The 24228-nt window shown below is 49.1% G+C and overlaps 1 protein-coding gene across 1 annotated transcript; it reads right to left on the bottom strand.

The window, feature by feature from the left end:
• Window positions 1-1643: 1643 nt before the first annotated feature.
• PEF1 (penta-EF-hand domain containing 1) lies at window positions 1644-19063 on the bottom strand. Its single transcript, XM_057703569.1, has 5 exons — window positions 18967-19063; window positions 9744-10062; window positions 4971-5126; window positions 4351-4494; window positions 1644-2662 (listed from the first exon to the last, which is right to left on the bottom strand). The coding sequence occupies exons 1-5, from the start codon at window positions 18988-18990 to the stop codon at window positions 2433-2435; spliced, it is 873 nt and encodes a 290-aa protein (XP_057559552.1). The 5' UTR covers window positions 18991-19063; the 3' UTR covers window positions 1644-2432.
• Between the last annotated feature and the right edge of the window lie 5165 nt (window positions 19064-24228).

Consider the following 24228-nt stretch of genomic DNA (forward strand, 5'->3'; position numbering starts at 1 on the left):
TGATGAACGACCTCACCCGTCAAGAAGTGGGGCAAAACGCTGCTCCTGTCAGGGGCCCCGCCCAGGAATGCCTTAGCACCCCTCCTGGTCTGCACAGCAGGTGGAGGGAGTGGTCTGAGCACGTCATCCCGCTCTCCAGAAGACTGGCCAGCTCAGCTCAGCTCGCGTGGCCACTGCCACAGATGTGCAGCTGTGCCAGGCGGGACAGGGTGTCCCGCCCATTCTCCACTCCCCTCCCTCTGGCCTTAGGATCCAAAGCTGTGTGTCAAGTTTGTAGCCAGGCTTGGAGGGGCAGTGTGCGGAATGAAGTGTGAAGGCTGGCTCCAAGCCCAGAACCAACCGTGCCCACAAGGACGAACCCAGGTCCTGGGCTCCTCAGCCCCAGCTGAGCACTAGGGTGACAGAGCATGACTGACACTGTTCTAGACACTGTTTGGTAAACACTCAGCTCCGTGGGAGCAAAGAAACAACAGAAGCTGCTCCTAATGGCTGCAGTCCTATTCTAGTCTCTGTTGGTTGAACCCAGCCCTATGGTGGGCCTCAGGCCTCCACTTTGGAGGACTCAGATGAACTCAGGGGTGACCAGGATGCCAAGGAATGAAGCTCAGTGAAGAGCTTCTGGAAAGCCCAGGACTATCCAGCCCAGGGGAGGGAGGACCTGGGGGAATGTGGTGGCACATTCCAGATATCTAGAGGGCTGGCATATAGAAAGCGGTGAAGTATGTTCTGGGTGGCTCCAGAGGGAAAACCATAGCCAATGGGTGGTGTTTTCAAGGTGCTGGGATTTGAAATCCACATCAGGAAGAAGTCCCTGCTCGTCAAGGAGGAAATGGGCTCCCTGGAAAGGCAATGAGTTGTCCCTGGAGGTTGACAAGCAGAGGCCAGACTCCCAGCTGGGTTGGAGGGGGTTCTAGCTTTGGATGGGGGCTGGCCTCTGGGAACTCGATTCCATCGAACTCTAGGATTACAGCACGACAGCAGCCCAGAGGAGAATTGGGGTTGAACTGGCTAAGCCTGACATACCTGCTGGGCCTCACTGAGCTGCTTCCCCAACCAAGCAGGCAGGAGAGCCCTGTTTTCTTCTCTTCATCCCCCAAAGTGAAAGGATTAGCTCACCATTACCCATCATAAGGTCCCCCAAGCAACCCAAAACGTCTGGTGTCTTGGCTTCTGATTGAAATCGGTCAGATCACGACAGACATTCGGGGTAGACGGATCATCACGCTGGTCGGAGGATCCAGCTGGCAAGGACAGATGTCTGTGCTTAATAAAAATGGGGGGCAAGTTATGACTTCATAAATGCAGTTTGTCTGGAAGACTAAACTAGGACTTGAGATAATAAAAAGGCCATGCTGTGAAAAGTCTGCAGTGGCTGCTTTTAGCCCAGAATGCCAGCCCTGAATCTGTTATAAATAAAACACACAGTCAGTTTCTTGGACCAAACCTGGCAGGCCCCTCCACTTAACTTCACCCTGGTAAGTGAGAGCAGCCCCGTGGAGGCGTGCCCCCCTGAGCTGTTTCCTTCTGCATGGCATGGTATATACTATGTACTTAAATATTCGCTGAAGAAAGAATAAATGAGTGACTGACAGGATAAGCTTAAGAACCCACATCTGGGCAGGCGTGGTGGGAATGTGCAACTCCAAAGTTTTATTCTTATATTGAAGCTTACAGTTGCACTCAACTTTTGGCCCCAAATGAAAAAAACCACAAATAAAAAAAAAAAAAGCATTGGCAGTGAGAGGTGGCAACTTGTCCCCTGGGGACTGAAGCCAAGCAGACAATAGCAGGCAAGTGAGGAGTCCAAGCTGCAGAGGGGTAGCCTGGCCAAAGATGCCCAGAGAGCAGGCTGCTCAAGCTCCCTGAGCAGGGACAGCCCCCAGGCAGCTAGAAGTCAACACACACGGACGTGTGGGGGTGGAATCCAAGCCACCAGTCCCATGGGCAATCTCTTACCCCCTGGTCAGATTCCACTCTGGAGAAACTGGGTTCATCTGACAAGACAGCAGGGGGTGAGGGAATGCAGGTGCTGATGGTAACAGGCTGATGAGCACTCACCACTGGCATCAGGGCACAGAAGGAAAAGCTAGAGACTGGAGTCAGCTGACAGGACACCAACTCCACTGCAGTGACCAGCATCTCTGGCACCTGGCACAAGGCGGTGCCATTTAAAGGCTCAGGGATGTAAGGACATTCAACTTCCAGTCTCCTCCTAGGTCAGGCCCCTACCTGGGTGGCCTCAGCCCAGGTCCCCACGACTTGGTGGCTATGACGCAGACTGCCAGCCCTCTTTGGGAACAATGCTGCATCAGGCAAGGGAGAATTCTTTTTCTAGGAGGAGCAGGAAAAGAAGAGAGGCCCACATGCTTCTCCCACCCTAGGAGCCAGGGAAGGTCCCCTGGTGCACTCCCCACTCTACAGATAGGCTGGTCTCATAGCATCCGAGAAGCTGTCATGGTGACGAAGTCCTCGAAGCTGAGCCGAATGTTGCCCTGCACAGCTGTGTCCTTCTCCCGGAAGGCCTCTGTCAGCACCTGCAGCTGGGTGCACACCTGGATGAAGCGATCTAGCTGCATGGCGGGGTTGGCGGAGCGTGGGCAGTAGCGGGAGACCAGGAGCTGGGTGAACTGGGGGCTCAGATTGTAGCCCATCTGGGACAGAGCTGGAGAGGAGGGGCACACAGAGCAGACACAAAAACCTGCCGTGAGCACCACCATCGACCAACTCCACAGAGCACAGCAGTTCAGGAACTTCAAGGGGACTGGCACCAAAGCAGAAACAGGACAGACGTCCTGAGGGGCTGTCCAAAATGGCAGGAGCACAACAGGGGTTCTGGATGCCCCCCTGAGTTGGAAGGCCCCATCCCTCTTTCTCAAAATCTCTATTGTCTGTTCAATTAGGGGCCCGCAGGGTCCCAAAATGACACCGGTCTGTCCATGCTCATCTCTGACTTGTCGGTATTACAGATGGAAGCCTGAGCCCCCTCGGGTCATCCTGCCCAGAGCAAACAGACATCCGAGGGGGCTCAGCATGAGGCTACGAGGGCGGGCGCTGGAGTCGAGACAGCCCCTCTGCAAGCTGCTAGCTAACCTTGCTAATCCTCTGTCTTATCACCTCTAAAATGGGGATGATACTTACCTTGTAGGTTCTAGAAAGGATTAAAGGTGATCATGCCAAGGACCTGGCATAGTGCCCAACACATAATAAGCACTTAGTAAGTGTTATTTGTTAAAAGTAATAAAATCATCCAGGCGAGGCTGCTGGGCAGTTCCAAGGTCACAGCCTCCATGCTGCTCCTCCTGTCCCTCTACCTGGGATGCTTCCTTCTTCCTCTCTGTATAATCTACCAGCTCAGGCTAAAATCTCAGCTTCCCTTTTGCTATGTGGCCCTTGGGCAAGTTACCTAGACTAAGTCTCAGTTTTCTTATCTGTAAGAGGGTAATAATAAGAGATCCTTCATCTAAGGGTGGGGAATAGAAACAGTACCTATCACATGGGGAGAAAGAATGATGTAACATATGAAAAAAGCTTATTACAGTGCCTGGCCCATAGCAAGCATTCAATAAATATTAGCTTTCCTGTGACAACATCACCCTTACAAATATCCATCACCTGACCATGACCGGACAACAGAGTAGATGCTCAGGACAGGCCGCCTTCCCTTCCACCAGGGAGCTCCCCCTCCCCCCACTCCAGCCCCCGAGCTCCTTAGTCTGATTGAAATCCACAGCCAGGGCAAGGGGCTGGGTTCTCTGGGGAGCTAGGTTCTCCCTCTCAGGTGGCAAAGTTCCCTGTCCAGTTCTCATCACTGCACTAACCAACCATCCTCTGGAGTCAGAATAGGAACCAGACCTGGAGTTGCAGCCTCAAGTCATCTTACCCAACTGCAACTTTTAGTGGTCTGGGTCCCAAAGCTGGGAAAGAAATTGCCTTCTAGCAGAGCCAGCAACAGAAGCCATCTTTCTGAGCCCCTCTACAGGGCTCTTTTCATTCTGCATGCTAGAAACTAGAGAGCAAAGAGCCACACAAGCCATATGGACCAGTCTCAAAGCGCCCTGAGCTGCTGAGTTTCCAGCCCCAAGGCTCCCTGCCGGCTGGGCCTGTCTCACCTTAATGCTGCCAGGAATCCCATTACCAGAGTCCAGCCCTGATCGTTTCCTTGCCCTGGATCTGGCTCACTGCCCAGCCAGGACACAGAAGGGGTGGTGAGTGGGCCTGCACAAGGGCAGTGTTTTGTAGTGCAGTTGGACACTTGGTAGCCAGAGGCTAGAGAGAACCCCTTGCTCTGTCTTAGGGAGTAAAGAGAAAGAGCCTCTGTGCCTGGACACTGAGTCCCTGCCAGGCCCTCACCTTGCTGCAGCTCTGTGTAGCTAATGGAGCCCGAGCGGTCCCGGTCATACTGCTGGAAGAGGTTCTTCCACTGCTGGATGAACTTCCACAGGGCTGAGAAACCGTAGACGTCGATGCGGCCTGACTTGGTCTTGTCAAACATGTCTTGTGGGGGAGGGAAAGAAGGCTTCAAGACTAAGGGCCAAGGGTCCTCAGATACCACTGGGGCAGCCCTTCTCCCCAGGCTGGAGTAGGAGACTCCACAGAACCACAGGCCTGAGGCCCAGATGCCAGTACCCAAGATGCACCCTCTTCAAGTACTGTACCAGCCCCCACCTCTGCCAGGACTGCCTCTTCTCTGCAGGCTGGGCAGCTGACCCCCTCCCTGCCATCTCCCACCAGGACAGGGAGTCCCATTCTGCAGAATGAGAAACTGAGCTGGCCTATGACTAGCAAGGTCTAGAACTTGAAAAGATCTAAGGAAAAGAGCTCTCGGTCTAAAGAATCTCACCTTGAACCCAGTTTCCTGCCTGAAATCCTCCCTGGCCAAAAGATTTCTCCTCAGAAATCTCACCTGCCTACCATCAGACAGGAGGTGGCTCTGCCCCAGCCCGAGCCCAGGCGGAAGGGCGAGGACTCACTTATCATCATGAGGCACGTCTCGTCGTTGAACGATGACCAGTTGGAGTTGACCAGGGCCTGCTTCAGCTCCTTGATGGAGATGTAGCCACTGTGATCGGAGTCCACTGACTGGAACCAGGAATAAGCCTCGGGATCCACGCTGGGAGGGGCACCACCTGCAGGAAGGGGCACCAATCGGGGAAGTCAGACGTAGGTCTCAAGACCAATCCGCAGAAATGCTGGGAAGGGCCAGCCTCAGTGCCCCGCCCCGGCTACAGATTTCCCTACCTCGAAAGCCTCACAAATCTGCCTACCTCCTCCCTGTCTTCCATCAAGATAACATCCTTACTCTAATGGAAGGATGTAAACTGTAAACTCACTCTGTGTAAACTCATGAGTATTTGCAGTTGATTTCTATTCCACAAATCCTTCAGGCTTTTCCTACAGTGCTCCAGCCACTTCTCTATTTGATTATAAGTTTCTGAGGAACAGGGACTTGTGTGGCAGATTAAGAATTCTCTGAAAAGGGGGATTGTTTCTTCTCTACAGACTAGACACCCAAAAATGTTTGCTGAGCACCTAACATGCACAGCCCAGAGACAAGTATTTGGAGAGTCAGGCAGCAGAGAGCTCTCTGGGGTGGGAACCAGGTCTGATCCAGCTCTGACTGCCCTGGCACCAGGAGAGCTGGCGTATTCTATCAGGAGCTACCAGAGTGTGGGTGGTCACAGAGCTCCATCTCTCTTCCCTCCCCATCACCTGTGATGCCTATCCCCATCTCCAAACCTCCCTGTGGACATTTTTTTTAATTAATTAATTTATTTATTTATTCATGTATTTATTGGCTGTGTTGGGTCTTTGTTGCTGCACACGGGCTTTCTCTAGTTGTGGCGAGCGGGGGGCTACACTTCATTGTGGTGCACTGGCTCCTCATTGCCATGGCTTCTCTTGTTGCGGAGCACGGGCTCTAGGCGCGTGGGCTTCAGTAGTTGCGGTACGTGGGCTCAATAGTTGTGGCGCACGGGTTTAGTTGCTCCGCGGCATGTGGGATCTTCCTGGAGCAGGGATCGAGCCTGTGTCCCCTGCATTGGCAGGCGGATTCTTAACCACTGCGCCACCTAGGAAGCCCTGTGGACATTTTTGACATCTCCTCACCCCACACATCCGAAGAGTTGCCGAAATCTGCCAGTTCCATACACAGGTATCAACTCCTCCTTGTTCCTACTGCACCTGCCCTGACTCAGACGCCTCTCACCTGACTGTGGCACAAACCCAAAATCCTAACCAAATCCCCCTTACAGCGACTCTTCACCACTTAGCACTTGTTGTCAAGTAATCTTTGTAAAATTCCACTCTGTTCTCACCAATTCCCCCCACTTCAACTCAAAACTCTTCAAAGGCTCCCCACTGTCCACAAAATAAAGTCCAGCATCCCTAAAACAGCATTGCAGTTTCCCCACAATGTGGTCTACCCCCCATCCACCTGTCACTCTATCCCCACTCTGTCCCCCTCCCACCTCTGTTCCAGCCTAGATGCAGTAAGACACTTGGTCCTACCCAGACCTGCACAGCCCCCCGTGCAGCCTTTACTCACCTCACCGGGTTCTCTCCGCTTTGCACCTCTTCTCCCTCATCTCTTTGCATCTATTTCTCATCCACCCTTCAAAACCCAAACAAAATGCTGCTCCTTCCAGAAAGGCTTTCCTCTTCTTCCGTCCCTGGACAGGCCTCCTCCCTCTCTCCTTTGTATTCCGCTCTATGGCCCTGATGACTCCACTGTGTGCATGTTTTTTCCTACTCCTTCCAGGTTACACTTGGAGCAGCTTGTGGGCAAGATCCCAGCCTAACTCATCTCTGAATGCCCAGCGGGTAGCACAGAGCTGGACACAGAAAGGGGAGGTGCTCAGTTCATGCTAGAACTGGCCTCATGGTTCAAGTCCCAGCTCTCCCATGCATGGCCTTGGTTAAGTTATTGAAGTTCTCTGTGTTTCAGTTTTCTTATCTGTGAAATGAGGACACAATAGCATCTACTTCATAAGGTTATTATGAAGATATAATTAATACATGAAAACTCTTAGATCAGCACCTGACACCATCTAAGTACTATGCAACTGCTGATTATTAGTGTTGCTGTCGTGGTTCAAACAGCTTTGTGTGTCTGGGAGCTTTACGTGTACGTCAGGAGATGGAAGAAAGGATCATTTCATTCATTTGGAAAGACATGCAGGGTGGGTTGGGGGTGAGGGGAGAAGGTGGCAGATGAAAGCAGAGAGGCACAGAAGACTGTCTTGGGAAAAAGCCAGAGTTACACAGTATTGGTAAACCTGCTGAGTTGACTGAGGGCTCCGTCACACAAGGCAGTATGAGAGACAGCACGGAAACCACTACCCAGTCCCCAAAGTAAGGCAGGAAAAAGGTTTGCCTGACAGAGGGTCTAGCCTGACCTCCGCAGATGGGAAATCCAGACAGGCCCCACCCTCTTTCCTGAAACAGCTGCTGTGCCACGGGGGAGCAGAGGCCACAGCCACGGGCAGGAGAGTCTCTGTAACATACGGTCTGTGCAGTCAGCATAGAACAGCTCTGGCTCTGGAAGCAAAGAGCTCTGATCCTTACTAGCTTGTGTGACTTTAGAGAAATTGTTTCATTCTCTGAGTATGGATTCTTACATTTCTAAAATGGACCTACTTCCCAGGGGTGCTGTGATGATTAAATAAGACAACAGCAAAATAAAGTTTTCGCAAAGGGCCTGGAATGTGTGCAGTCACATTTTCACGGAGGAAGGTCTACTTAAACTGGGTCTGAAAGGATGATTAAGAGTTAAAATGGGAAAAAGGAAAAGCATGTGGCAAAGGCACAGAGTGTGTTCAGAGTACTCCAAGGGGTCCTGGGTTGATGGGAGGGGCTGGAAAGGCCCTTTGGGAGCTGAGCGCCCATAGGATCTTCCCTGTGGGCAGTGGGGCACCTTTAAGGGTCAAACCTCTCTTGCAGAGCATGGTGCTCAACCTTTAGATCCTGGATTCAGCGGGGCTAAGGTGGGGCCTCCCGGTGACTCCACTGCGGGTGATATACGGCTCATGCTTTAAGAAGCTCTAGTTCAGGGGCTCACGGGCGGCACTGGAGAGGAGGCGCTGGTGGCCAGGAGACAGGAAGCTGCAGAGGGTGAGCAGTTAAGAGTCTGAAGCACATTTCTCCTCTCCCCTGCAGCCCCATCATCTCTGGCCTCAGGCCCTGGAGAGATAAGCCTCACAGCCAGGAGTTTCTTTCCCTGCAGTGACCTCATGCAGGCTCTGAAACAAAATTTTAAGAGGAGGAGGAAATCCACCAGGAAGCTGCTGAGCTGAAAGCAAACAGCCAGCAGCTCTGGCTCTGACAAGATAAATGCCACTGGCTCACAGTGCTTAGCACTCCCAAGGTCTGAGCCTCTCCCTCGGCCACCTGCTGGGTATGTCTGTGAAGATGCTGCGGCTTCCCAGCAGCACCATTCCCCGGAGGCCCTTCAGGTGCACCAGAGTGCCTCCAGGCTGCCCTGCTGCTGGTATGGTCTCCTGGGAACCAGCACTCTGTGAAGAGGCTAAGTGAACTGAGTATAGGAGGACACAGGGGTCTGGGCTCTCACCTTCCCTGACCCCCTTTCTGAAACCACTCAGAAATCTTCACTGAGCCTGAAGCCCCCACCTAAGATTCTCTGCCTCCCCTGAGTCGCCAAGTCCTTTCCCGGGCCCCCATTTGTCCAGTACCTCACCTTCACTGTCTCTGCTCTTCATCCTTCCCCTATCTCATCCTATCATTCTCCTGCCTGCCTTGGCCTCTTTCAGTGGTACGGCCTCGCCACATCTGCTACCACATGAAATGCTGAATACCTCTTTGCTGAGAATGCTCCAGAATGAGTCCTCTCACAGAACACTGTTTACTAAGCCCCTCCCAGGTGCCAGACACTGTGCCCAGTGTTTACTTGCAACTTCTCATTTAATCTTTATTAACAATCTTGTGAGGTAGTGACATTTACCCATTTTACAGATGTGGACACTGAGGTTTAAAGAGATGAAGTAATTTGGTCAGGTCACTAAGTGATCTGATCTCAACACCACAGCTTTCGACAGGTATGCTATCTTGCCTTTCTACGTATAGTAGTCAGTCTCCCTTACACAGAATGGGGTTTCTCCCCACAGCAAACTGTAGTATTGTCTCCAAACATTTGCTAATCCACTCCCTCCCCTGCTTCCCTGCAAGAGCATGGTACAGCCTCTCCATTGGCTGGTGGCCTGCAGAGCCCCTCCGGTGACAGGAATATCCATTCCCATCCTACTGATGTCAAGTTTGACCAGAGGATGTGGCTTGGCCAATAAACGTGAGTGGAAGAAATATAAAGTACTTCAAAGCAGAAGCTTTAGGGGACATCGTGCATTCCTGCTAGCTCTCCTGCTCTTTTTGTTTGCCACAAAAACAGCATATCCCAAACAGGGGCTGCTCCTCCAGCCTGATCCTGGAGAGAAAAGACACATGGAGCAGAACCTCAGCAGCCAAGCCTGCAGCTGCCGACAGAAGCAAGAGTAAATAAGTGTGAGCAAAGAACAGAAATAAACATTTGTCGTTGGAAGCCAGAGATTTCAGAGCTGTTGTTACTACAGCAAAGCTAATTAACAGATTCCTCATTCTGCTAATGCGAGCTAAGCTAGAGACAAGATGCTAAGGTGCCAGAGACCAGGCTGCCTGCACATCCACAGGAAGGACAAGGAAGGGTCCTGGATAAGTCAGAAGGTCAGAGGCACCCAGAGTCCAAGATCCCTACTTACCTGGAGGAGGTGGTCCCTGTCCATAAGGCCCGGGATGCTGGGCACCATAGGAACTTGGAGGTGGTGGACCATAGGGGCCCCCTGGGGCCGCACCACCATATGGTCCTCCCGGAGTTCCAGATGGGAGCCCCCCAGGGTTAGGGTGTCCATAGGGTCCTCCACCAGCTGGTGGTCCATAAGGCCCTCCGGGGGCAGGACCTCCTCCATATCCACCAGCAGGGGGTACCCCACTACCATACTGCCCTCCACCATGGGGGGGTCCGGGGTAGTAGCTACCCGGAGGGGCTCCAGGCGCTTGTCCTCCAGCTCCTGGGCAGCCCTGCAGGAAGAGCAAGATATCAGTCAGAATGACAGGGCCAGAAACTAGCCACAGTATGGCACTCTACAATTACAAAGCACTGCCACTGCCTTTCTTTCAAGTGACCCTATGGGCTGGACTGGAATCATGATCCCATTGCTCAGATGGGAAACTTGAGGGTCCTAGAGGAGATACAACTTGCCCAAGCTTAGGTTGCCAATAACCTGCAGAGGTAGGGCTGGAACCCTGCCCTCCTAGCTGCCCTTCCCTGCACGCCAAGGGGCTCCACAAGGGCTGGGATCATGTCTGGTTTGCCACTTTACCCCCAGCTCCCAGTGCAGAATGGATGCTCAGTAAATATTTATTGTATGCATGAGCTGGCAAAAAAATCAAACTGAATTCCAAATCCACACCCTATGGTACCCCCATCTCTAGCCACAGAATTCACAGTGCAAATGTGATCTCCAGCACATGCCCCTGCCCCTCTTCAGTCACAAATGATGTATCCATAGTATGGATTTATCCACAGCATGTCTTTCTTACCCTACTCTAGCTCACGATGCAAAAACATTTCCTCAGCCTCACTCATGGCTGGGTGAAACAGGCAGGCAAGACCCTATTCCTAAAGCAATATAGGCAAATGGTTAAGAGTGAAAAAGAATCCAATTCAAGTTTGGGTTCTGCCACTTACCAACTGGTCTAATGACTTACCCTCTCTCAGCCTCAATATCCTTTGCTCTAATAGTGCCTGCCTACCTCCAGGTTAGTATGTGAATGAAAGGAAGCCAGTCACATGAAGGGTTATGACACAGGTCCTAGCACAAAGTAAGCACTCAATACATGTTAACTGTTAATAGTAGCACTCTTCTATGGAGGAGGAAACTCAAGTTCAGAAAAATCACACAAAAACCATGTGGAGGGGCTGGGGCCAGAATCCAGGTCTCCTGGCTGCAAAGCCCAGGCCATGTATACAGCAGAGCATACGTGAGAGCACTCCCTCTTGTCCATGTCCCCACGCCACTAGCCAGGGATCCCTGAGGCTCAGAGTGTTTGGCTCCATCTCCCTAAATGGCCAGCAAAAGGCCTAGTGGAGCACAGCCCCAACACATCTGCAGACAGGCTGAGCTCAAAGGCACAGAGAGCAACTGGGCCCAGCTCTGAGAATTGTGAGGATGGTACCATCTAGACATGTTTTAGATCAACCTATAAGGCACACCAGTGGCCTAGCCAGTGTGAGCCTGGATTTTCTCTTTTAATTGTGTTTGATAGCTTCCGGGACAGTTATCCTCAAGGCTAAGGCCAAATTCACCCTTCATCTAAAAAGAGTCTGCTTGCTTAAGGAAGAGAGGCTTCTTGAGGGAGGGCGGGAAGCTGGCCCTTCTACGTTCCCCACTCAGCATCATGGGAGACCTTCTGCCTTTGGAGCTGCCATAGCTCATTGCAAGACCCCTTCACAGATAATGAAATCACAGGCAAATCTCAATTCAAAACTCTACTCTCATCAGCTGAGCTCATGACCATGGGCCAGTGGCTTAATCTTCCTAAGCCTGTTTCCTCACAAGTAAAATACAATAATCCCTTCCTTATTGAATTGTTCTGCAGATTACAAGAAATGTGTACAGCAGAATTTTGTCAGTTTAATTTTTAGCTAAAGAACCCCCCCTTTTTTTGGCTGCGCAGCTTGCAGGATCTTAGTTTCCCAACCAGGGATTGAACACGGGCCATGGCAGTGAAAGCGCTGAATCTAATCACTGGACCACCAGGGAATTCCCTAAAGAACCTTTTGATAAATAAAAAAATGTAAAAACTGACAAGAGAAAGTTGGTCTGGTTGGAGGTGGGGGTTCCAAACCCCCTCCCTTGCTAGGATGTGAGTTTTGCAGAACCCTCCCAGTGATTCAAAAGGCAGTCTGAAAAACCATTAATACAAGAAAAACAGTTCTTACAACAGTGTCTGGCATAAGTCACAGCTCTATTGTTATATTAATTATTATTATTACTATCAGCAAAGCCCTGGGCCAGGTAAACTCTGGGGGGTGGGGTGTGTATAAAGGAGAGAGAAATGTTCAAAGGAGCTCACAGTTAGTAGGAGAGGCAAGAAAATACACTCTGTAACTTTTAACAAAACAAACAGCATAAGGAAACAGATGTTTAAAATGGAAACATAAGCCTTGTGCCAGGGGACCAACAAAAGAGTGAAATCAGGGAGGGTTTCCAGGAGAAAGCAGCATTTGGATTAGGACTTAACGAATAAAAAAGATTCCCAAGGGAGTTGGAGAGGTATGATGGGAGAGGTGCCCAGGAGACCTCTTCAACCTAACCCCTTCAGTTTACAGACAGGAAACTAAGGCCAGGTGAAGGGAAGGGACTGGCTTAAGAAACGTTGTGAGCTGGGGGCAGAGGCGAGTTAGTTCACTCCCCATCCACACCCCAGTCCAATGACCCCCACTACCTCCTGCTACACTGCTCTTTCCTTAAGCAATAGGGCACAGAATTCCAGTGCAGGCTAGAAAAGTGGATAGGGACTCTGCAGAATCTGGGCACACCCAAAGAACAGGCTGGACCAAGCTAGGAAGTCATTGCTCCACAAGCCATAAACTGTTCCTGACTTAGGACACCTGAGGCACAGCCCTTCCCCCAGGAAACGCCCCCTTGTGACAACCACACTAGCGCTGCTGGGCAGGTCTTCTGACCTTGGTGCTATCACAATCCAGGGGTCTGGTGCATCCTGGTGGCAACTAAACCCTTTTTTTTCTGGCCTGCATTAAAGCCCTTAAGTGTACAGTTTACAAAGCACTTTCATGTACACATGAATGCTACTGGCAAAATCCTGCCAACAATCCTCTAACAGAAAAAAAGGAACGTATTAGTAGTCCTATTCTCAGATGAAGAAAGTGAGGTGCACAACTGTTAAGACTTCATTCATTCAGCAAGCATTCACAGAGCAACAATGTTGTGCTAGGCTCTGTGCTAGGCCAGTGGGCACAAAACTAAACAGGACCTGGCCTTGAGGAGCCCCATATAATGATAATACAATCTGATCAGTGCCACCAGAAAAATCTACTTAAATGCTATTAAGAAGGCATGGGCAGAGGATTGGTTCTGTTTGTCAAATGATAAATGAGCAATCCAATGAACACATGCAGGCAGTGGGTCAAGGAAGGCTTCCTGGAGGGGATGGCGTAACATTGGAGCTGGCACTGAAGGATGCACAGGCATTCTCCAAAAGCAAGGCAGCAAAGGACATTTCAAATGCAAGAAGAAAAACATGCACAGACCTATGAGAGAGCACGGAGTGGTCAGGGAGTGGGCTAAAAAGCTGGGGCAGGGGCAAGAATGCAGAGTGGACTCAGAAAGGCAAGCTCTTTACACGCTCCTTGTCTAATCACCTGTCCTGCTGCACTTCAGTTAGCTGGTGGGTAACTGCATCTTAGAGCAGTTTCTCTCCGTCACACAGAGTGAACTCCCTGGGGGCAGACATTGGGCCTCATTCATCACAGTACCCCAGGGGCCAGCACAGTGCCTGGCACAGGCAAGCTTCCATAAAAATGTGAACAAATGAATACCACTCCAAAGATTTGGAGCTTTATGCTGGAGGACACAGAGAACCATAGAAGGGTTTCCAACAGAGAAGAAACGTGATCAGAGCCTTGTTTAGAGAACTAAGCAGGGCGGGTGTGGAGGATGAGCTAGCGGGGTGGGGGTGGGGCGAGGCGGCAGCCCAGGTGCTGGACAGGCAGGGTCTGAACCAGACAGCAGACTCAGAGAGAACGGGATGGATTCTGAAGCTATTTCAGAGATAGACTAGACATGACTTGGCAACTAATTAGGTTAGAGAAGCGATGGAGGAGGGAGTGAGGAAAGGGAAGTGTTTAGAATGACTCAGGTTTCTAGCTTGCACCAGAAGATGAAGACAGTAAAACCATCAGAATCCAGGCTGGGGAAGGCGGCTCCCAGGGTTACTGAGTTGTTAGTCAAGGTCTGACCAGAAATGAAAACCAGAGTCCCTGACTCCATGTTCTTTTATATTACTCCGAGCCGTTTGCCAACCTTTAAAGAGTTTTTCCAAGAGCATTTCAGGCTGATGAACATAAGATTGTCATACAAAAAAAGACAGGAAGAGTTCAGTAACCATGGTTTCTAAAACATTACAGAAAACCCTAAATCTTTACTGATTGCAAATAAATTACACTTGATAAATATGGGTAGGGGAAAGGGCAATTCACATTTTTTTCAGGTTCTCACTGATCCTCAGTCCTACGAGGTAAGTGCTATGATCCCCATTTTAGAGATGAGAAAATTAAGGTGCACAGAGTTTAATCATGTGCTTGTGATGGTGCAGCTAGAACTGGTGATATTCAAAACAGGGTCTGCATGACTTCACCACTCTCCCTTCTGGGTGTTCACAATAAACTGAGTGAGCGTCCACCACATGCCAGTGCCAGAGACTGTCCCAAATATTATGTGTCAGATATGATGGATTTCTACAGTGGAAGGGGTTGAAGGGGGAAGGGTTGGATTAGGTAATCTTTCAGAGGCTTCAAGCCCAGAAATCAGGGAGACTCGGAAGAATCTTATTCTTTTTTCCCCTAGACCCAATTCGAGAGCCACAGTATTTTAAAGGCCTCCCAGTCCAACCTCTCAGTTGATGATGGAATCTCTGTAGCACTATCTGGAATCTGTTTGCATTTCTGCAAGTGTTGGGAAGCTCACCCCCTCCTAATTAACCCATTCAGAAAGTCCTTTTTTTAAAATTATTTTATTTTATTGTTATTATTTTGGCTGCATTGGGTCTTTGTTGCTGCACACAGGCTTTCCCTAGTTGTGGGGAGTGGGGGCTACTCTTCGTTGCAGTGTGCAGGCCTCTCACTGCAGTGGCTTCTCTTGTTGTGAAGCATGGGCTCTAGGTGCGTGGGCTTCAGTAGTTGTGGCATGTGGGTTCAGCAGCTGTGGCTCATGGGCCTAGCTGCTCCTAGGCATATGGGATCCTCCCCGACCAGGTATCGAACCCGTATCCCCTGCACTGGCAGACGGATTTCTAACCACTAAGCCAGCAGGGAAGTCCCTCTACATTTTCTCTTGGCTCTGAGGGCTCATTCTTCTACCCCAAGATCCTTGTGAAGCTCAGAGGTGTCAAAGGTTGGTCTACGCTGAGTGCTGATGGGGAAGAGTTGGCTGCGTTGCAAAGACAAGCCCATGCTCTGGAGTTACCCCCCAGCCCGCTGGAGGAGGCTAGAGCCCATTCCAAGGGGTTAAATAATCACAAGACTACAGAAGGTGTGGTTTGGGCATTCACCAGCAGAACCTCCTAAAATATTTAAAGGCCAGAAACCTGCAGCCAATGAACAGAGAGCAAAGAACTGTCCCAAGATTTCAATTTACCACCTCTGTGCTAACACTCCAAAATCTTTCTCTCCAGCCTCATCTCTCATGAGCTGCAGACCTTCATATCTGACAACCTCCAGGACCTTCTGTCCAAATCTGTTCCTCCCTCTGTGTTCCCACTGCAGTGAAGGGAAACCCTGGTGCCCTCCTGGACACCTCCTCTTTCCTCCCCTCTGTCATCTCAATCAGGACCAAGTTTTCTCACTTCTACCTCCCAGCTCTGTGTTCACCAGGTCACTGTTCTCTCACCTTTATTATTTCAATAGCTTTGAAACTGGTCTACCTGCCTTGTCTCTCCTGCTTCAACCCATCCTGACAGTGCCCGTGGTAACAGCTCAAAGCATGAATGGGAGAAAACTCGTCAGAGCCTCCCCACAACTCTTAGATGAAGTCCACACTCCTCAAAAAGGCACATAAGGCCCTTTAAGATTTGGTCCTTGCTTACCTTTCTGGTCTCATTTCTTACCTTCCCCCCCACCCCCGCCACTACATCTAGACTGATCTCCTTAAATTCTTAAATTCCAAAATATTGGGCTCTCTCAGTTGCTTCCTGGCCTTTGTGAATACTACTCCCTCCATTGGAATACCATGCCTTTCTTCACCCAGATAATTCTTACTGGAGATTCGGTTTTTGGCTTAAATGTCTCCTCCCTTAAGCAGCCTTCCTTCCCTCAAGACTGAGTTAGGTATCCTTCCTGTGCTAGCCTGACACTCCCATTTAATACTCAGCACAAAGATTCTACAATTTATGTATCTGTATCACTCTTCCACTTGGAGTATTTACTATAGGCCAAAACCCCATAGCAAGCGCTTTATGTGGATTACCTCATTTAATCTTTACAGTTAACCCTTGAGGTAGGTACTCTTATAACCCCATTTTTTAAAAGAGGGAAACTGAGCCTCAGACTTTTGCAAGAAATTTCTGCAAGGAAATGGCTGAGCAGGGACTTGAAGCCAAATCTCTCTGGCCTCAGAGACCAAGCTCTTAAGCACTGAACTCCATCAGGCTGGCTCCCTCACAGGACTAAAGGGTACTTGAGTTTTACTCCTCCAACACCCAGTCCATGCTTGAGGACCCTGGGGCAGGAGGCTGTGGAAAATTACAGGAGTTTTGACTCCTAACAAGAGGCTGGAATCCTCCAGGGCTATGTACTGGGTGGAGGGGAGGCAGCACTGACTAAGCCTTTGGATGCTTCCAGACAACCCACTTCCTTTCTTGGAACACCGTGGACCAGGAGCTGGATAGGAGGAACAAAGGTATGATGGAGGAAAAGGATTTATTCTTCTACTTGAGACACATTTCTCTCTGTGCTCCTTTTAAGTATTTCACTGAGCATAAGCCAGGCAGCACGGCATAAGAGTAACCACAGCAGCAAGAGCTATGCCACCACACTCAGGCATACACCACGTATTAGCAATGCACCACGCTTCCTACAGGCTTTACCGTATTTCGTCCTCTTTTCAGCCCTATGAAGTATTATTCCTCCCTCTTTACAAGTGAGGAAACCGAGGCTCAGAGCCCTTAGATGATTTATCCAAGGGCATGTAACTATTAAATAGCAGAATTAGGATTCTAGCCCAGCTCTGCCTAACCCAGAAGTTCAGGCTCTTAATTTCTATGTCACTGCTTCTAGGATGCATACAAATTATCTCCAAAAGCTTATTAAAATATAGATGCTTGGGCCTTTCCTGGGTACAGAACAGGTCTGAGGCAGAACCCCCAAAATGTGCGTTTTTAACAAGCTCCTAGGTGATTCCAACACAGACCATCCATTGAGAAATGATGCACTATAGCAATGTTTTCCCAAACCATGGCCCTCAAGAATACCAGTGTCACCAACAAATGGCCAGACTTAAAACAGGGGGGTTCCATGGTTAAGTAAGTTTAAGAAACACTGCATATTCTATTCCTTGCTGGCAAATTTACAATGTCTATTAACAAATAAAGAATTCTGAGATGCCCTGTGGCTAACAAACTAAGCCGTATTTAACAGAGTATTTCCTCAACTTATTTAACCACAGAATAAATCCCTTATTAGCAATACTTATTAACATCTCACAAGCCTCAGCAAATGGGACTGAGGTTGGGAAACACCGGTAGGTTACACTTCCTCTAACCTCAGCTCAGGCTGGCCTCTCCTTCCTACCTCTGCTAAGTATGCAATGAAAGACACTCTAAGTCCTAGCACGGGTACTTCCTCACTTGCTATGTGTGACCTTGGGCAAGCCACTTAACCTCTTTGGGCTCATTCCTCAGCTATAAATTGGGGGAATAATCCCTGCTAGCCTGCTGCAGAGCCTTCATGATTGAACTGAGATGATGGGTGTCCAAATATTGTGTGCAAAAACTATACAGTGCTGCACTCCCCAAGAGGGCTCTTGCCACATCTTTTGGTATGTGATTACACTCAGTTCAGCACTTAGTAATATCCCATGTGACCTTGTTTTCCAATTCTTCCTGCATAGGTTTTATCTCCTAAATTAGTGTGATCCTGGGCAACTCAGGAATCCTCTCTGAGCTTCAGTTTCCTCCTTTTAAAATGAAGGGACTAACTCTGGCTTCTAAAAAAAATAAACAAATAAAATAAAATGAAGGGACTCATCTGAGGGTCCTTCCAGCACTTGCCTTCTAGGAATCTAGTAAAAATCAAAATACTAAAAGGTAACAATTGTTACAATCTTCGTATTACCAAATGCTTTACAAGCATCACTTCATTACTCTTCATAACAGCTCTGCGAAGGAGACACTATTATTTGGGCCTATTTTACAGAGGAGGAAACTTCAGCTCAGAAAGGCAAAGTACCTTGCTCAAGGGTGTGAACCTTCCTCTGACTCCAAACTGTATTTCACCACTCTACCATTCTGTCATCCAACAACGGATTCTGGCCACAAAATCACCTTGCTGTGGCGTTCTTGTCTGGATCAAGATGGGCTAGCAAGTGGGGGAAAGGCATTTGCCGACAGCTCCAGGTTCTGCTGCCTAACTGCCTGCTGACTTCAATTAAATTCCATGTCTCCTTGGGTTTCACTTTTCCTATGTGTGAAATGGAGGTCTAGACTAAGTCAGCAGACAAACAAGCTCGTCTGTGCAGCCTGCGAAAATCACAGGTTCTCCTGATTACTCCGATGCAATACGTCAGGGGTGTATTTTTATCGACTCCCCCAAAGATACCGACAGAACCAGTGCTCTAAACGTTCTGTTGGCGTTGATGACCCCTCCTCGGGCCCCAGCGGGAGTCCTGGGAAGGTGTGGGGCCCAGGCCAAGCCCAGCCTGATTCTGTGGGGTCTAAGAACCCCAAATCTTCCCATGCGCGACGTCAAAGCGGGCGCGACACGACCTCCCAGAGGTGCAGTCCTGCGTGACGTGAGCCAGGCGCGACCGACCATCCCTTGTCCCTTCTCTCCTAAGCGAAACCTCGTTGAAGCCAACCTCAGCGTGGGAAATGCTCGGAGGAGGCGGGAAGAAAGCCAAGCAGGGGATCCCGGGCCTGGACTTGGCGAGGCACCTACTTGAATTTGCCCGCCCCTCACACACTCACCTGCCCGTACGGGTAGCTGGCCATGGCGACTCTGGCGTCACACGTCGGCGTGGGGCGGGGCTTCCCGGTCTCAAACCTGCCTCCTCCTGGGCCTGGGGGCGGGCCCTATTCTAATTGGATATACGCGACTGTCAATCCTGGGCGCATGGGTCGATGGAACTGACGGTATAGGTCGGCGATCTGGTGCCTCCCAGAGAGGCAGGAGAAGCTAAGGATCCGGAGACGATTTCCGGAAATCTTGTTCGCTGTGCTGGCGCACGTGTTTCTCCATTTCCTGCTCTGGTGTAGGCCCCAGGGCTGGTCGGACCCGGGTGTTTGGAGAGAAGCTTGGGTGGGGTGTTGCAACGGTGGCCATGTTTTAACCTGGCAAATGGGACGCACGATAGTGGCGTAGTTGCTGTCGTCACTCCAAGTTTCCACCAGAGGAAGGCCCTGGCGGTTACCATGACAACGGGGAACAGACCGAGGCCTCCGGGGAAGGATAGAGGCAAGGGCGGAAAGTACTGCGTTGTAATGTCAAGGCACCACGTGTCGGTTAGTAGCTTTGGAGTGGGATCTATGGTATTTGGAGAGGAAAATTCTAAATGGTCAGAATGGGAGGGAAATTAGATCATCTAGGGTCTCTTCTTTCATAAATAGGGAAACTGAGGTCTAGAGAAGCAATGACTTGCCCTAGTTCACTATGGGTTAGTGGTGGAGTGTAGCCTAGAACTGGGTTCAATGGATGCTCCAGTTCTCATCAGGGAAGTTTTGAGGACTGGTCCCTGAAGTAAGTAAAATCCTGGTTATTGAGTGACCTCATAGTCATGTACTTGGCTCTTTGTGGTTCAGGTTCTCCACTTGTTTGCATGCTTATTTGATTAATTTGTTAGTTCTTCTATGTGGGCACAGATTGTGTCTGGTTTTGCTTGTCATTATATCTCCAGGACCTGTATTTTTAAAAATAAATATATAGTGTTATGAGGTGTGCATTCGGTCCCATCTATTTAACCATCTAGCCTACAAATTGGCACTTGCCATCTGCCTCTACAAGGATCAAATTATGAGCTGCTGTAGCTGCTGACCTTAAACACCCCTGAAAGGAGTTCAGCGTGTAGGTCAGGAATGAGGCATTCTGGCCTATGAGAAAAACTGGCAGAACAGGTCTTCAGGTAGTTAGATATTTTCAGGAGACGATTTTATGAGCCCAGTCTTGCATCTCCTCAATTCAAGAAAAGCATTAAAATCCTCCATGGTGACGTCTGCTCCTCGTGACTAGCAGTAATCTTCACAAGACTAGCAGAAACCTTCTGCAAAAAATATGTGCTTGGAATGTAAATTGGTACAGCCACTATGGAAAACAGTATGGAGGTTCCTTAAAGAACTAAAAATAGAAGTACCATATGACCCAACAATCCCACTCCTGGGCATATACCCAGGAGAAAACCATAATCTAAAAAGATACGTGTACCACAATGTTCATTGCAGCACTATTTACAATAGACAGGACATGGAAGCAACCTAAATGCCCATCAGCAGATGAATAGATAAAGAAGCTGTGGCACATATATACAATGGAATATTACTCAGCTATAAAAAGGAATGAAATGGAGCTATATGTAATGAGGTGGATAGACGTAGAGTCTGTCATACAGAGTGAAGTAAGCCAGAAAGAGAAAAAAAATACTGTATGCTAACACATATATATGGAATCTAAAAAAAATGGTACTGATGAACCCAGTGGCAGGTCAAGAATAAAGATGAAGATGTAGAGAACAGACTTGAGGACACTGGGGCCGGGGGTTGGGCGGAGGGGTGGGTTGTGGAGAGCTGAGACAAAATGAGAGAGTAGCATTGACATATATACACTACCAAATGTAAAATAGATAGCTAGTGGAAAGCTGCTGCATAACAGGGAGATCAACTCGATGATTGGTGATGACCTAGAGGGGTGGGATAGGGAGGGTGGGAGGGAGCCTCAAGAGGGAGGGGATATGGGGATATATGTATAAATACAGCTGATTCACTTTGTTGTAGAGCAGAAACTGGCACAACAGTGTAAAGCAATTATACTCCAATAAAGCTGAAAAAAAAAATGTGCTTGATTGCATGTCCTCCCCCTTCACCAAAATCACATCTATACTGACCATCCCCCACCATCTCTTTGGAGCAGTTTCTCAGAGCTATCTGAAATGCTGTCTCCTGGGCTGGAGTCCTCATTTTGCCCCAAGTAAGACTTAACTCACCGCTCTCATGTTGTGCATTTTATTCAATCGACACCAGGCACTTTCTAAAGTCAAAGGGCTGATCATGCTGCTTGCCCATGGGAGAGCCTACAATGGCTCCTCATCACCTGTACCTGCAAAATAAGGTCCAGCCTCTTCACTGTGGCACCCCAGGCCCTTCAGAATTTGGCCCAACCTTCACCTTTTCAATCTTAAGTCTTACAGCCCCTGTCTGTCTGCTGCTCTGTACTCCTATGTTCAGTTCCACCGTTCAGCCCCCTTTCTTTGGAGTGGGGATCTTGATATTACCACTTTCTAACTCTATGACCTTGGGCAAGTGATTTAACTTCTGAGTCTCAGTTTCCTCAACTGTCAGAAACCAGTATGTAAAGAGATCTGAAAAATGAGCTTGTGGCACCTGTTGATGTCCAGACTTATCCTCAAACCATTCCTTTCACCGAACCAGCAGCCCTCCCAAGTCTCAGTCTTTCAAAGCTCAGTTCCAATCCCATCCTCCACCTAACCCTCCCACATTCCCCCCAGCTCCAGAGTTAGCCACTCTCTTGCCTGCCTCCGTTTGCACTTGGTACTGTCACTGTGCTGTATTCTAGTCTGCCTGTGTAAGAGGTCTCTCTGATATTTTTTCAAAAACCCCTTCATCCCCAAAAATCCACCCAGTCTCTCAGGCCAGAAACCTAGGATCATTCTTGTGTGGCCTCTGTTTCTCCGCATACTCTCCCACCTCCATGTGCTAGTTCAAAAGTAGACCCACATCTGTTCTTTTCTCCAAGTTCACACTGTCACCCTAGGCCAAGACACCGTCGTCTGTGGCCTGGATCATGACCATAGCTTCTGGATCGACGTTCCTGCTTTCACTCTTTCCCCCACATTCTATGTTTCATAGGGCAGCTAGGATGATTGTCTTAAGTGTAGATCAGATAATGTCATCCTGGGCTTACACTCCTTCAGAGGCTTCCAATAACTCTTATAAGAACATCTGAACTTATCCTTAGACCTTCATGGACTCAAATAACCAAGACCCTGCCTGCATTTTCAGCCCCGCTTGCTGCCGCTGCAGTCCTCAGGTCACTCCAACCATGCTGGCCTGGTCTCCACCCTTAGAAGGTACCTAGCTCGTTCCCACCTCTAGATTTTGGCTCAGCTCTTCCTTCTGTCTGGAATACTCTTCCCTTGGCTCTTCACTTGCTAGCTTCTCCTTGCCATCCAGGTCTCAGTTCAAATATCATTGTCTTGTGGGGAGGTGGGGGGCAGACACCACATCTAAAGTAACATTGCCCCCAAAACACACATTCTAGTCATCTACGATATCACTTTGTTTCATTTTTTCATGATACTTGTCGCTGCTTGAATTTCCTCTTTAAAGTTGACATATATATTGCAGGATTGCCCTTTTCTTATTCACTCCACTATCCCCAATGCCTAGAACAGTGCCTGGCATGAGTTCAATAACTAGTAGTAGTAGTAGTAGTAGTAGTGGTAGTGGTAGTGGTAGTAGTAGTAGTAAAGTATCCTGTATCAAATGCTTACTAGGTGCCAAACATTGTGCTAAGTACAACGTGTTGTTTCATTTTCACCACAGTCCCTTGACATAGATACTATTACCCATTTAAAATGAGGAGCTGAGGCTGAGAAAGGCTAAGTGACTTCCCGACTATCTAAAGGGAACGGAGAAGGCAGGATTTGCAGCCAGGTCCACAATCTTTTAACTAATCAGTACTTAGTAGTTAGTAGATCTTATCTTCTTTACCCTTGTAAACCACTCCCTACCTATATACATACACAGTTCAAAAAATTGGTGGAATCAAACTGCAGAATCTCAGAAAGGAAGAAGTCCTGCAGTCTGGGCTCAAGGTCAAGGGAGAGAGAACAGTGACACCTGGCCTGCAAACTGGGGCAGTGCGAGGCACGCTGGTTTTACTCCACAAACATATTAACCTGTTGAGTTGCCACCACTTGCTGGGCTCTGTTCCAGGTGCTGAGGATTAAACTATGAGAATTTCATGCCCCAGCCCCCTCTGCCCAGCAAAGGGCTCATACGAGGACGTTCTATTGCAGGTCTGTGCTATTTGGGAGCAAGGGTATCCAAGTCACCTCTCAGGCAGTCAGAGACCAGCCAAAGCCAAGGCCAGGGCCGTGCCTCTGAGGACCTGCAGCAGGGCCAGGTGTGTTTATTTTGGAGCGGGCTGGGTAAAATGGAGATCAGGATCTTCCAAAGACTGAAAAACAATCAACTCATTTTCAAAACCTCAGCTACCTGAGGCAGACAGAGGTGGGTGGAGAAGTTCCTGTTTTTGTTTCAGCTTTAGCCAAAGGGGGAAACTTGGATTCCAGCCCTTTTTAGAGCACAGAGTACTTTCCTGAGTTCATGGAAGCCCTGTGGTTGACCCATTAGAGGTGAGGCAGAGCTTGGTAATGGAAGGACCATCCACTGGAAAGTATCGCCATCCCTGGAGACACATCATCCCTCCTAGGCACCCTGGCTCAGCACCAAGCTCCAGCATTGCTTACTGAGAAGGAATACCAATACCCACTTAATTATTATGAAATTAATTCTCTTTGATTCTGACTAGATCCAGTTCCAAAATTTAAATTCCAGTTATATGCCTTGGATCAGAGGGTGATTTGTAGCTTTCCACAGAACCAACAGAAAAATGAGAACAGCAGACGTGGCCATTTGGCCACACTCCCCTTCCATTATGGGATCATGTAGAGGCTGCATTGATATGTTCTATTCTCATAAACTGTTTAGGACAATGACAAAAAGAACTAGTCTCGTAGGGGGTTAACAGACCACATGTGAAGAGTCTAGATTCTGTTGAATTCTGGTGACAGGGGAAAATATTATGACAGAAGAGAGGACTTAAATTCCAGGAGGCATTAAATTTGGGGATTTTTCTCTGCAGAATACATATGCAGCAGCCTTTTCTCCATCTTACAGAGCAGAGGGTTTCTCAAATTAACAATTCCCCATTAGGCAAACCTGACTAAACACAGCCTCACATGAAACCCTTGCTTCCCACCATCTCTGCCCTCACAC

This window comes from Hippopotamus amphibius, chromosome 1 (genome assembly GCF_030028045.1).
Source record: "Hippopotamus amphibius kiboko isolate mHipAmp2 chromosome 1, mHipAmp2.hap2, whole genome shotgun sequence".
In the NCBI taxonomy this organism is placed as follows: domain Eukaryota; kingdom Metazoa; phylum Chordata; class Mammalia; order Artiodactyla; family Hippopotamidae; genus Hippopotamus; species Hippopotamus amphibius.

What these genes read in the sequence shown, in the direction of transcription:
- PEF1 (XM_057703569.1), bottom strand. Translation starts at nt 18,990, where the DNA reads ATGGCCAGCTACCCGTACGGGCAG. An exon ending in GACGTGCCTCATGATGATAA is followed by an intron (nt 4,495 to 4,970) that starts GTGAGTCCTCGC and finishes CTCCCCCACAAG; the next exon opens with ACATGTTTGACAAGACCAAG. An exon ending in CTACACAGAGCTGCAGCAAG is followed by an intron (nt 2,663 to 4,350) that starts GTGAGGGCCTGG and finishes CCTCCTCTCCAG; the next exon opens with CTCTGTCCCAGATGGGCTAC.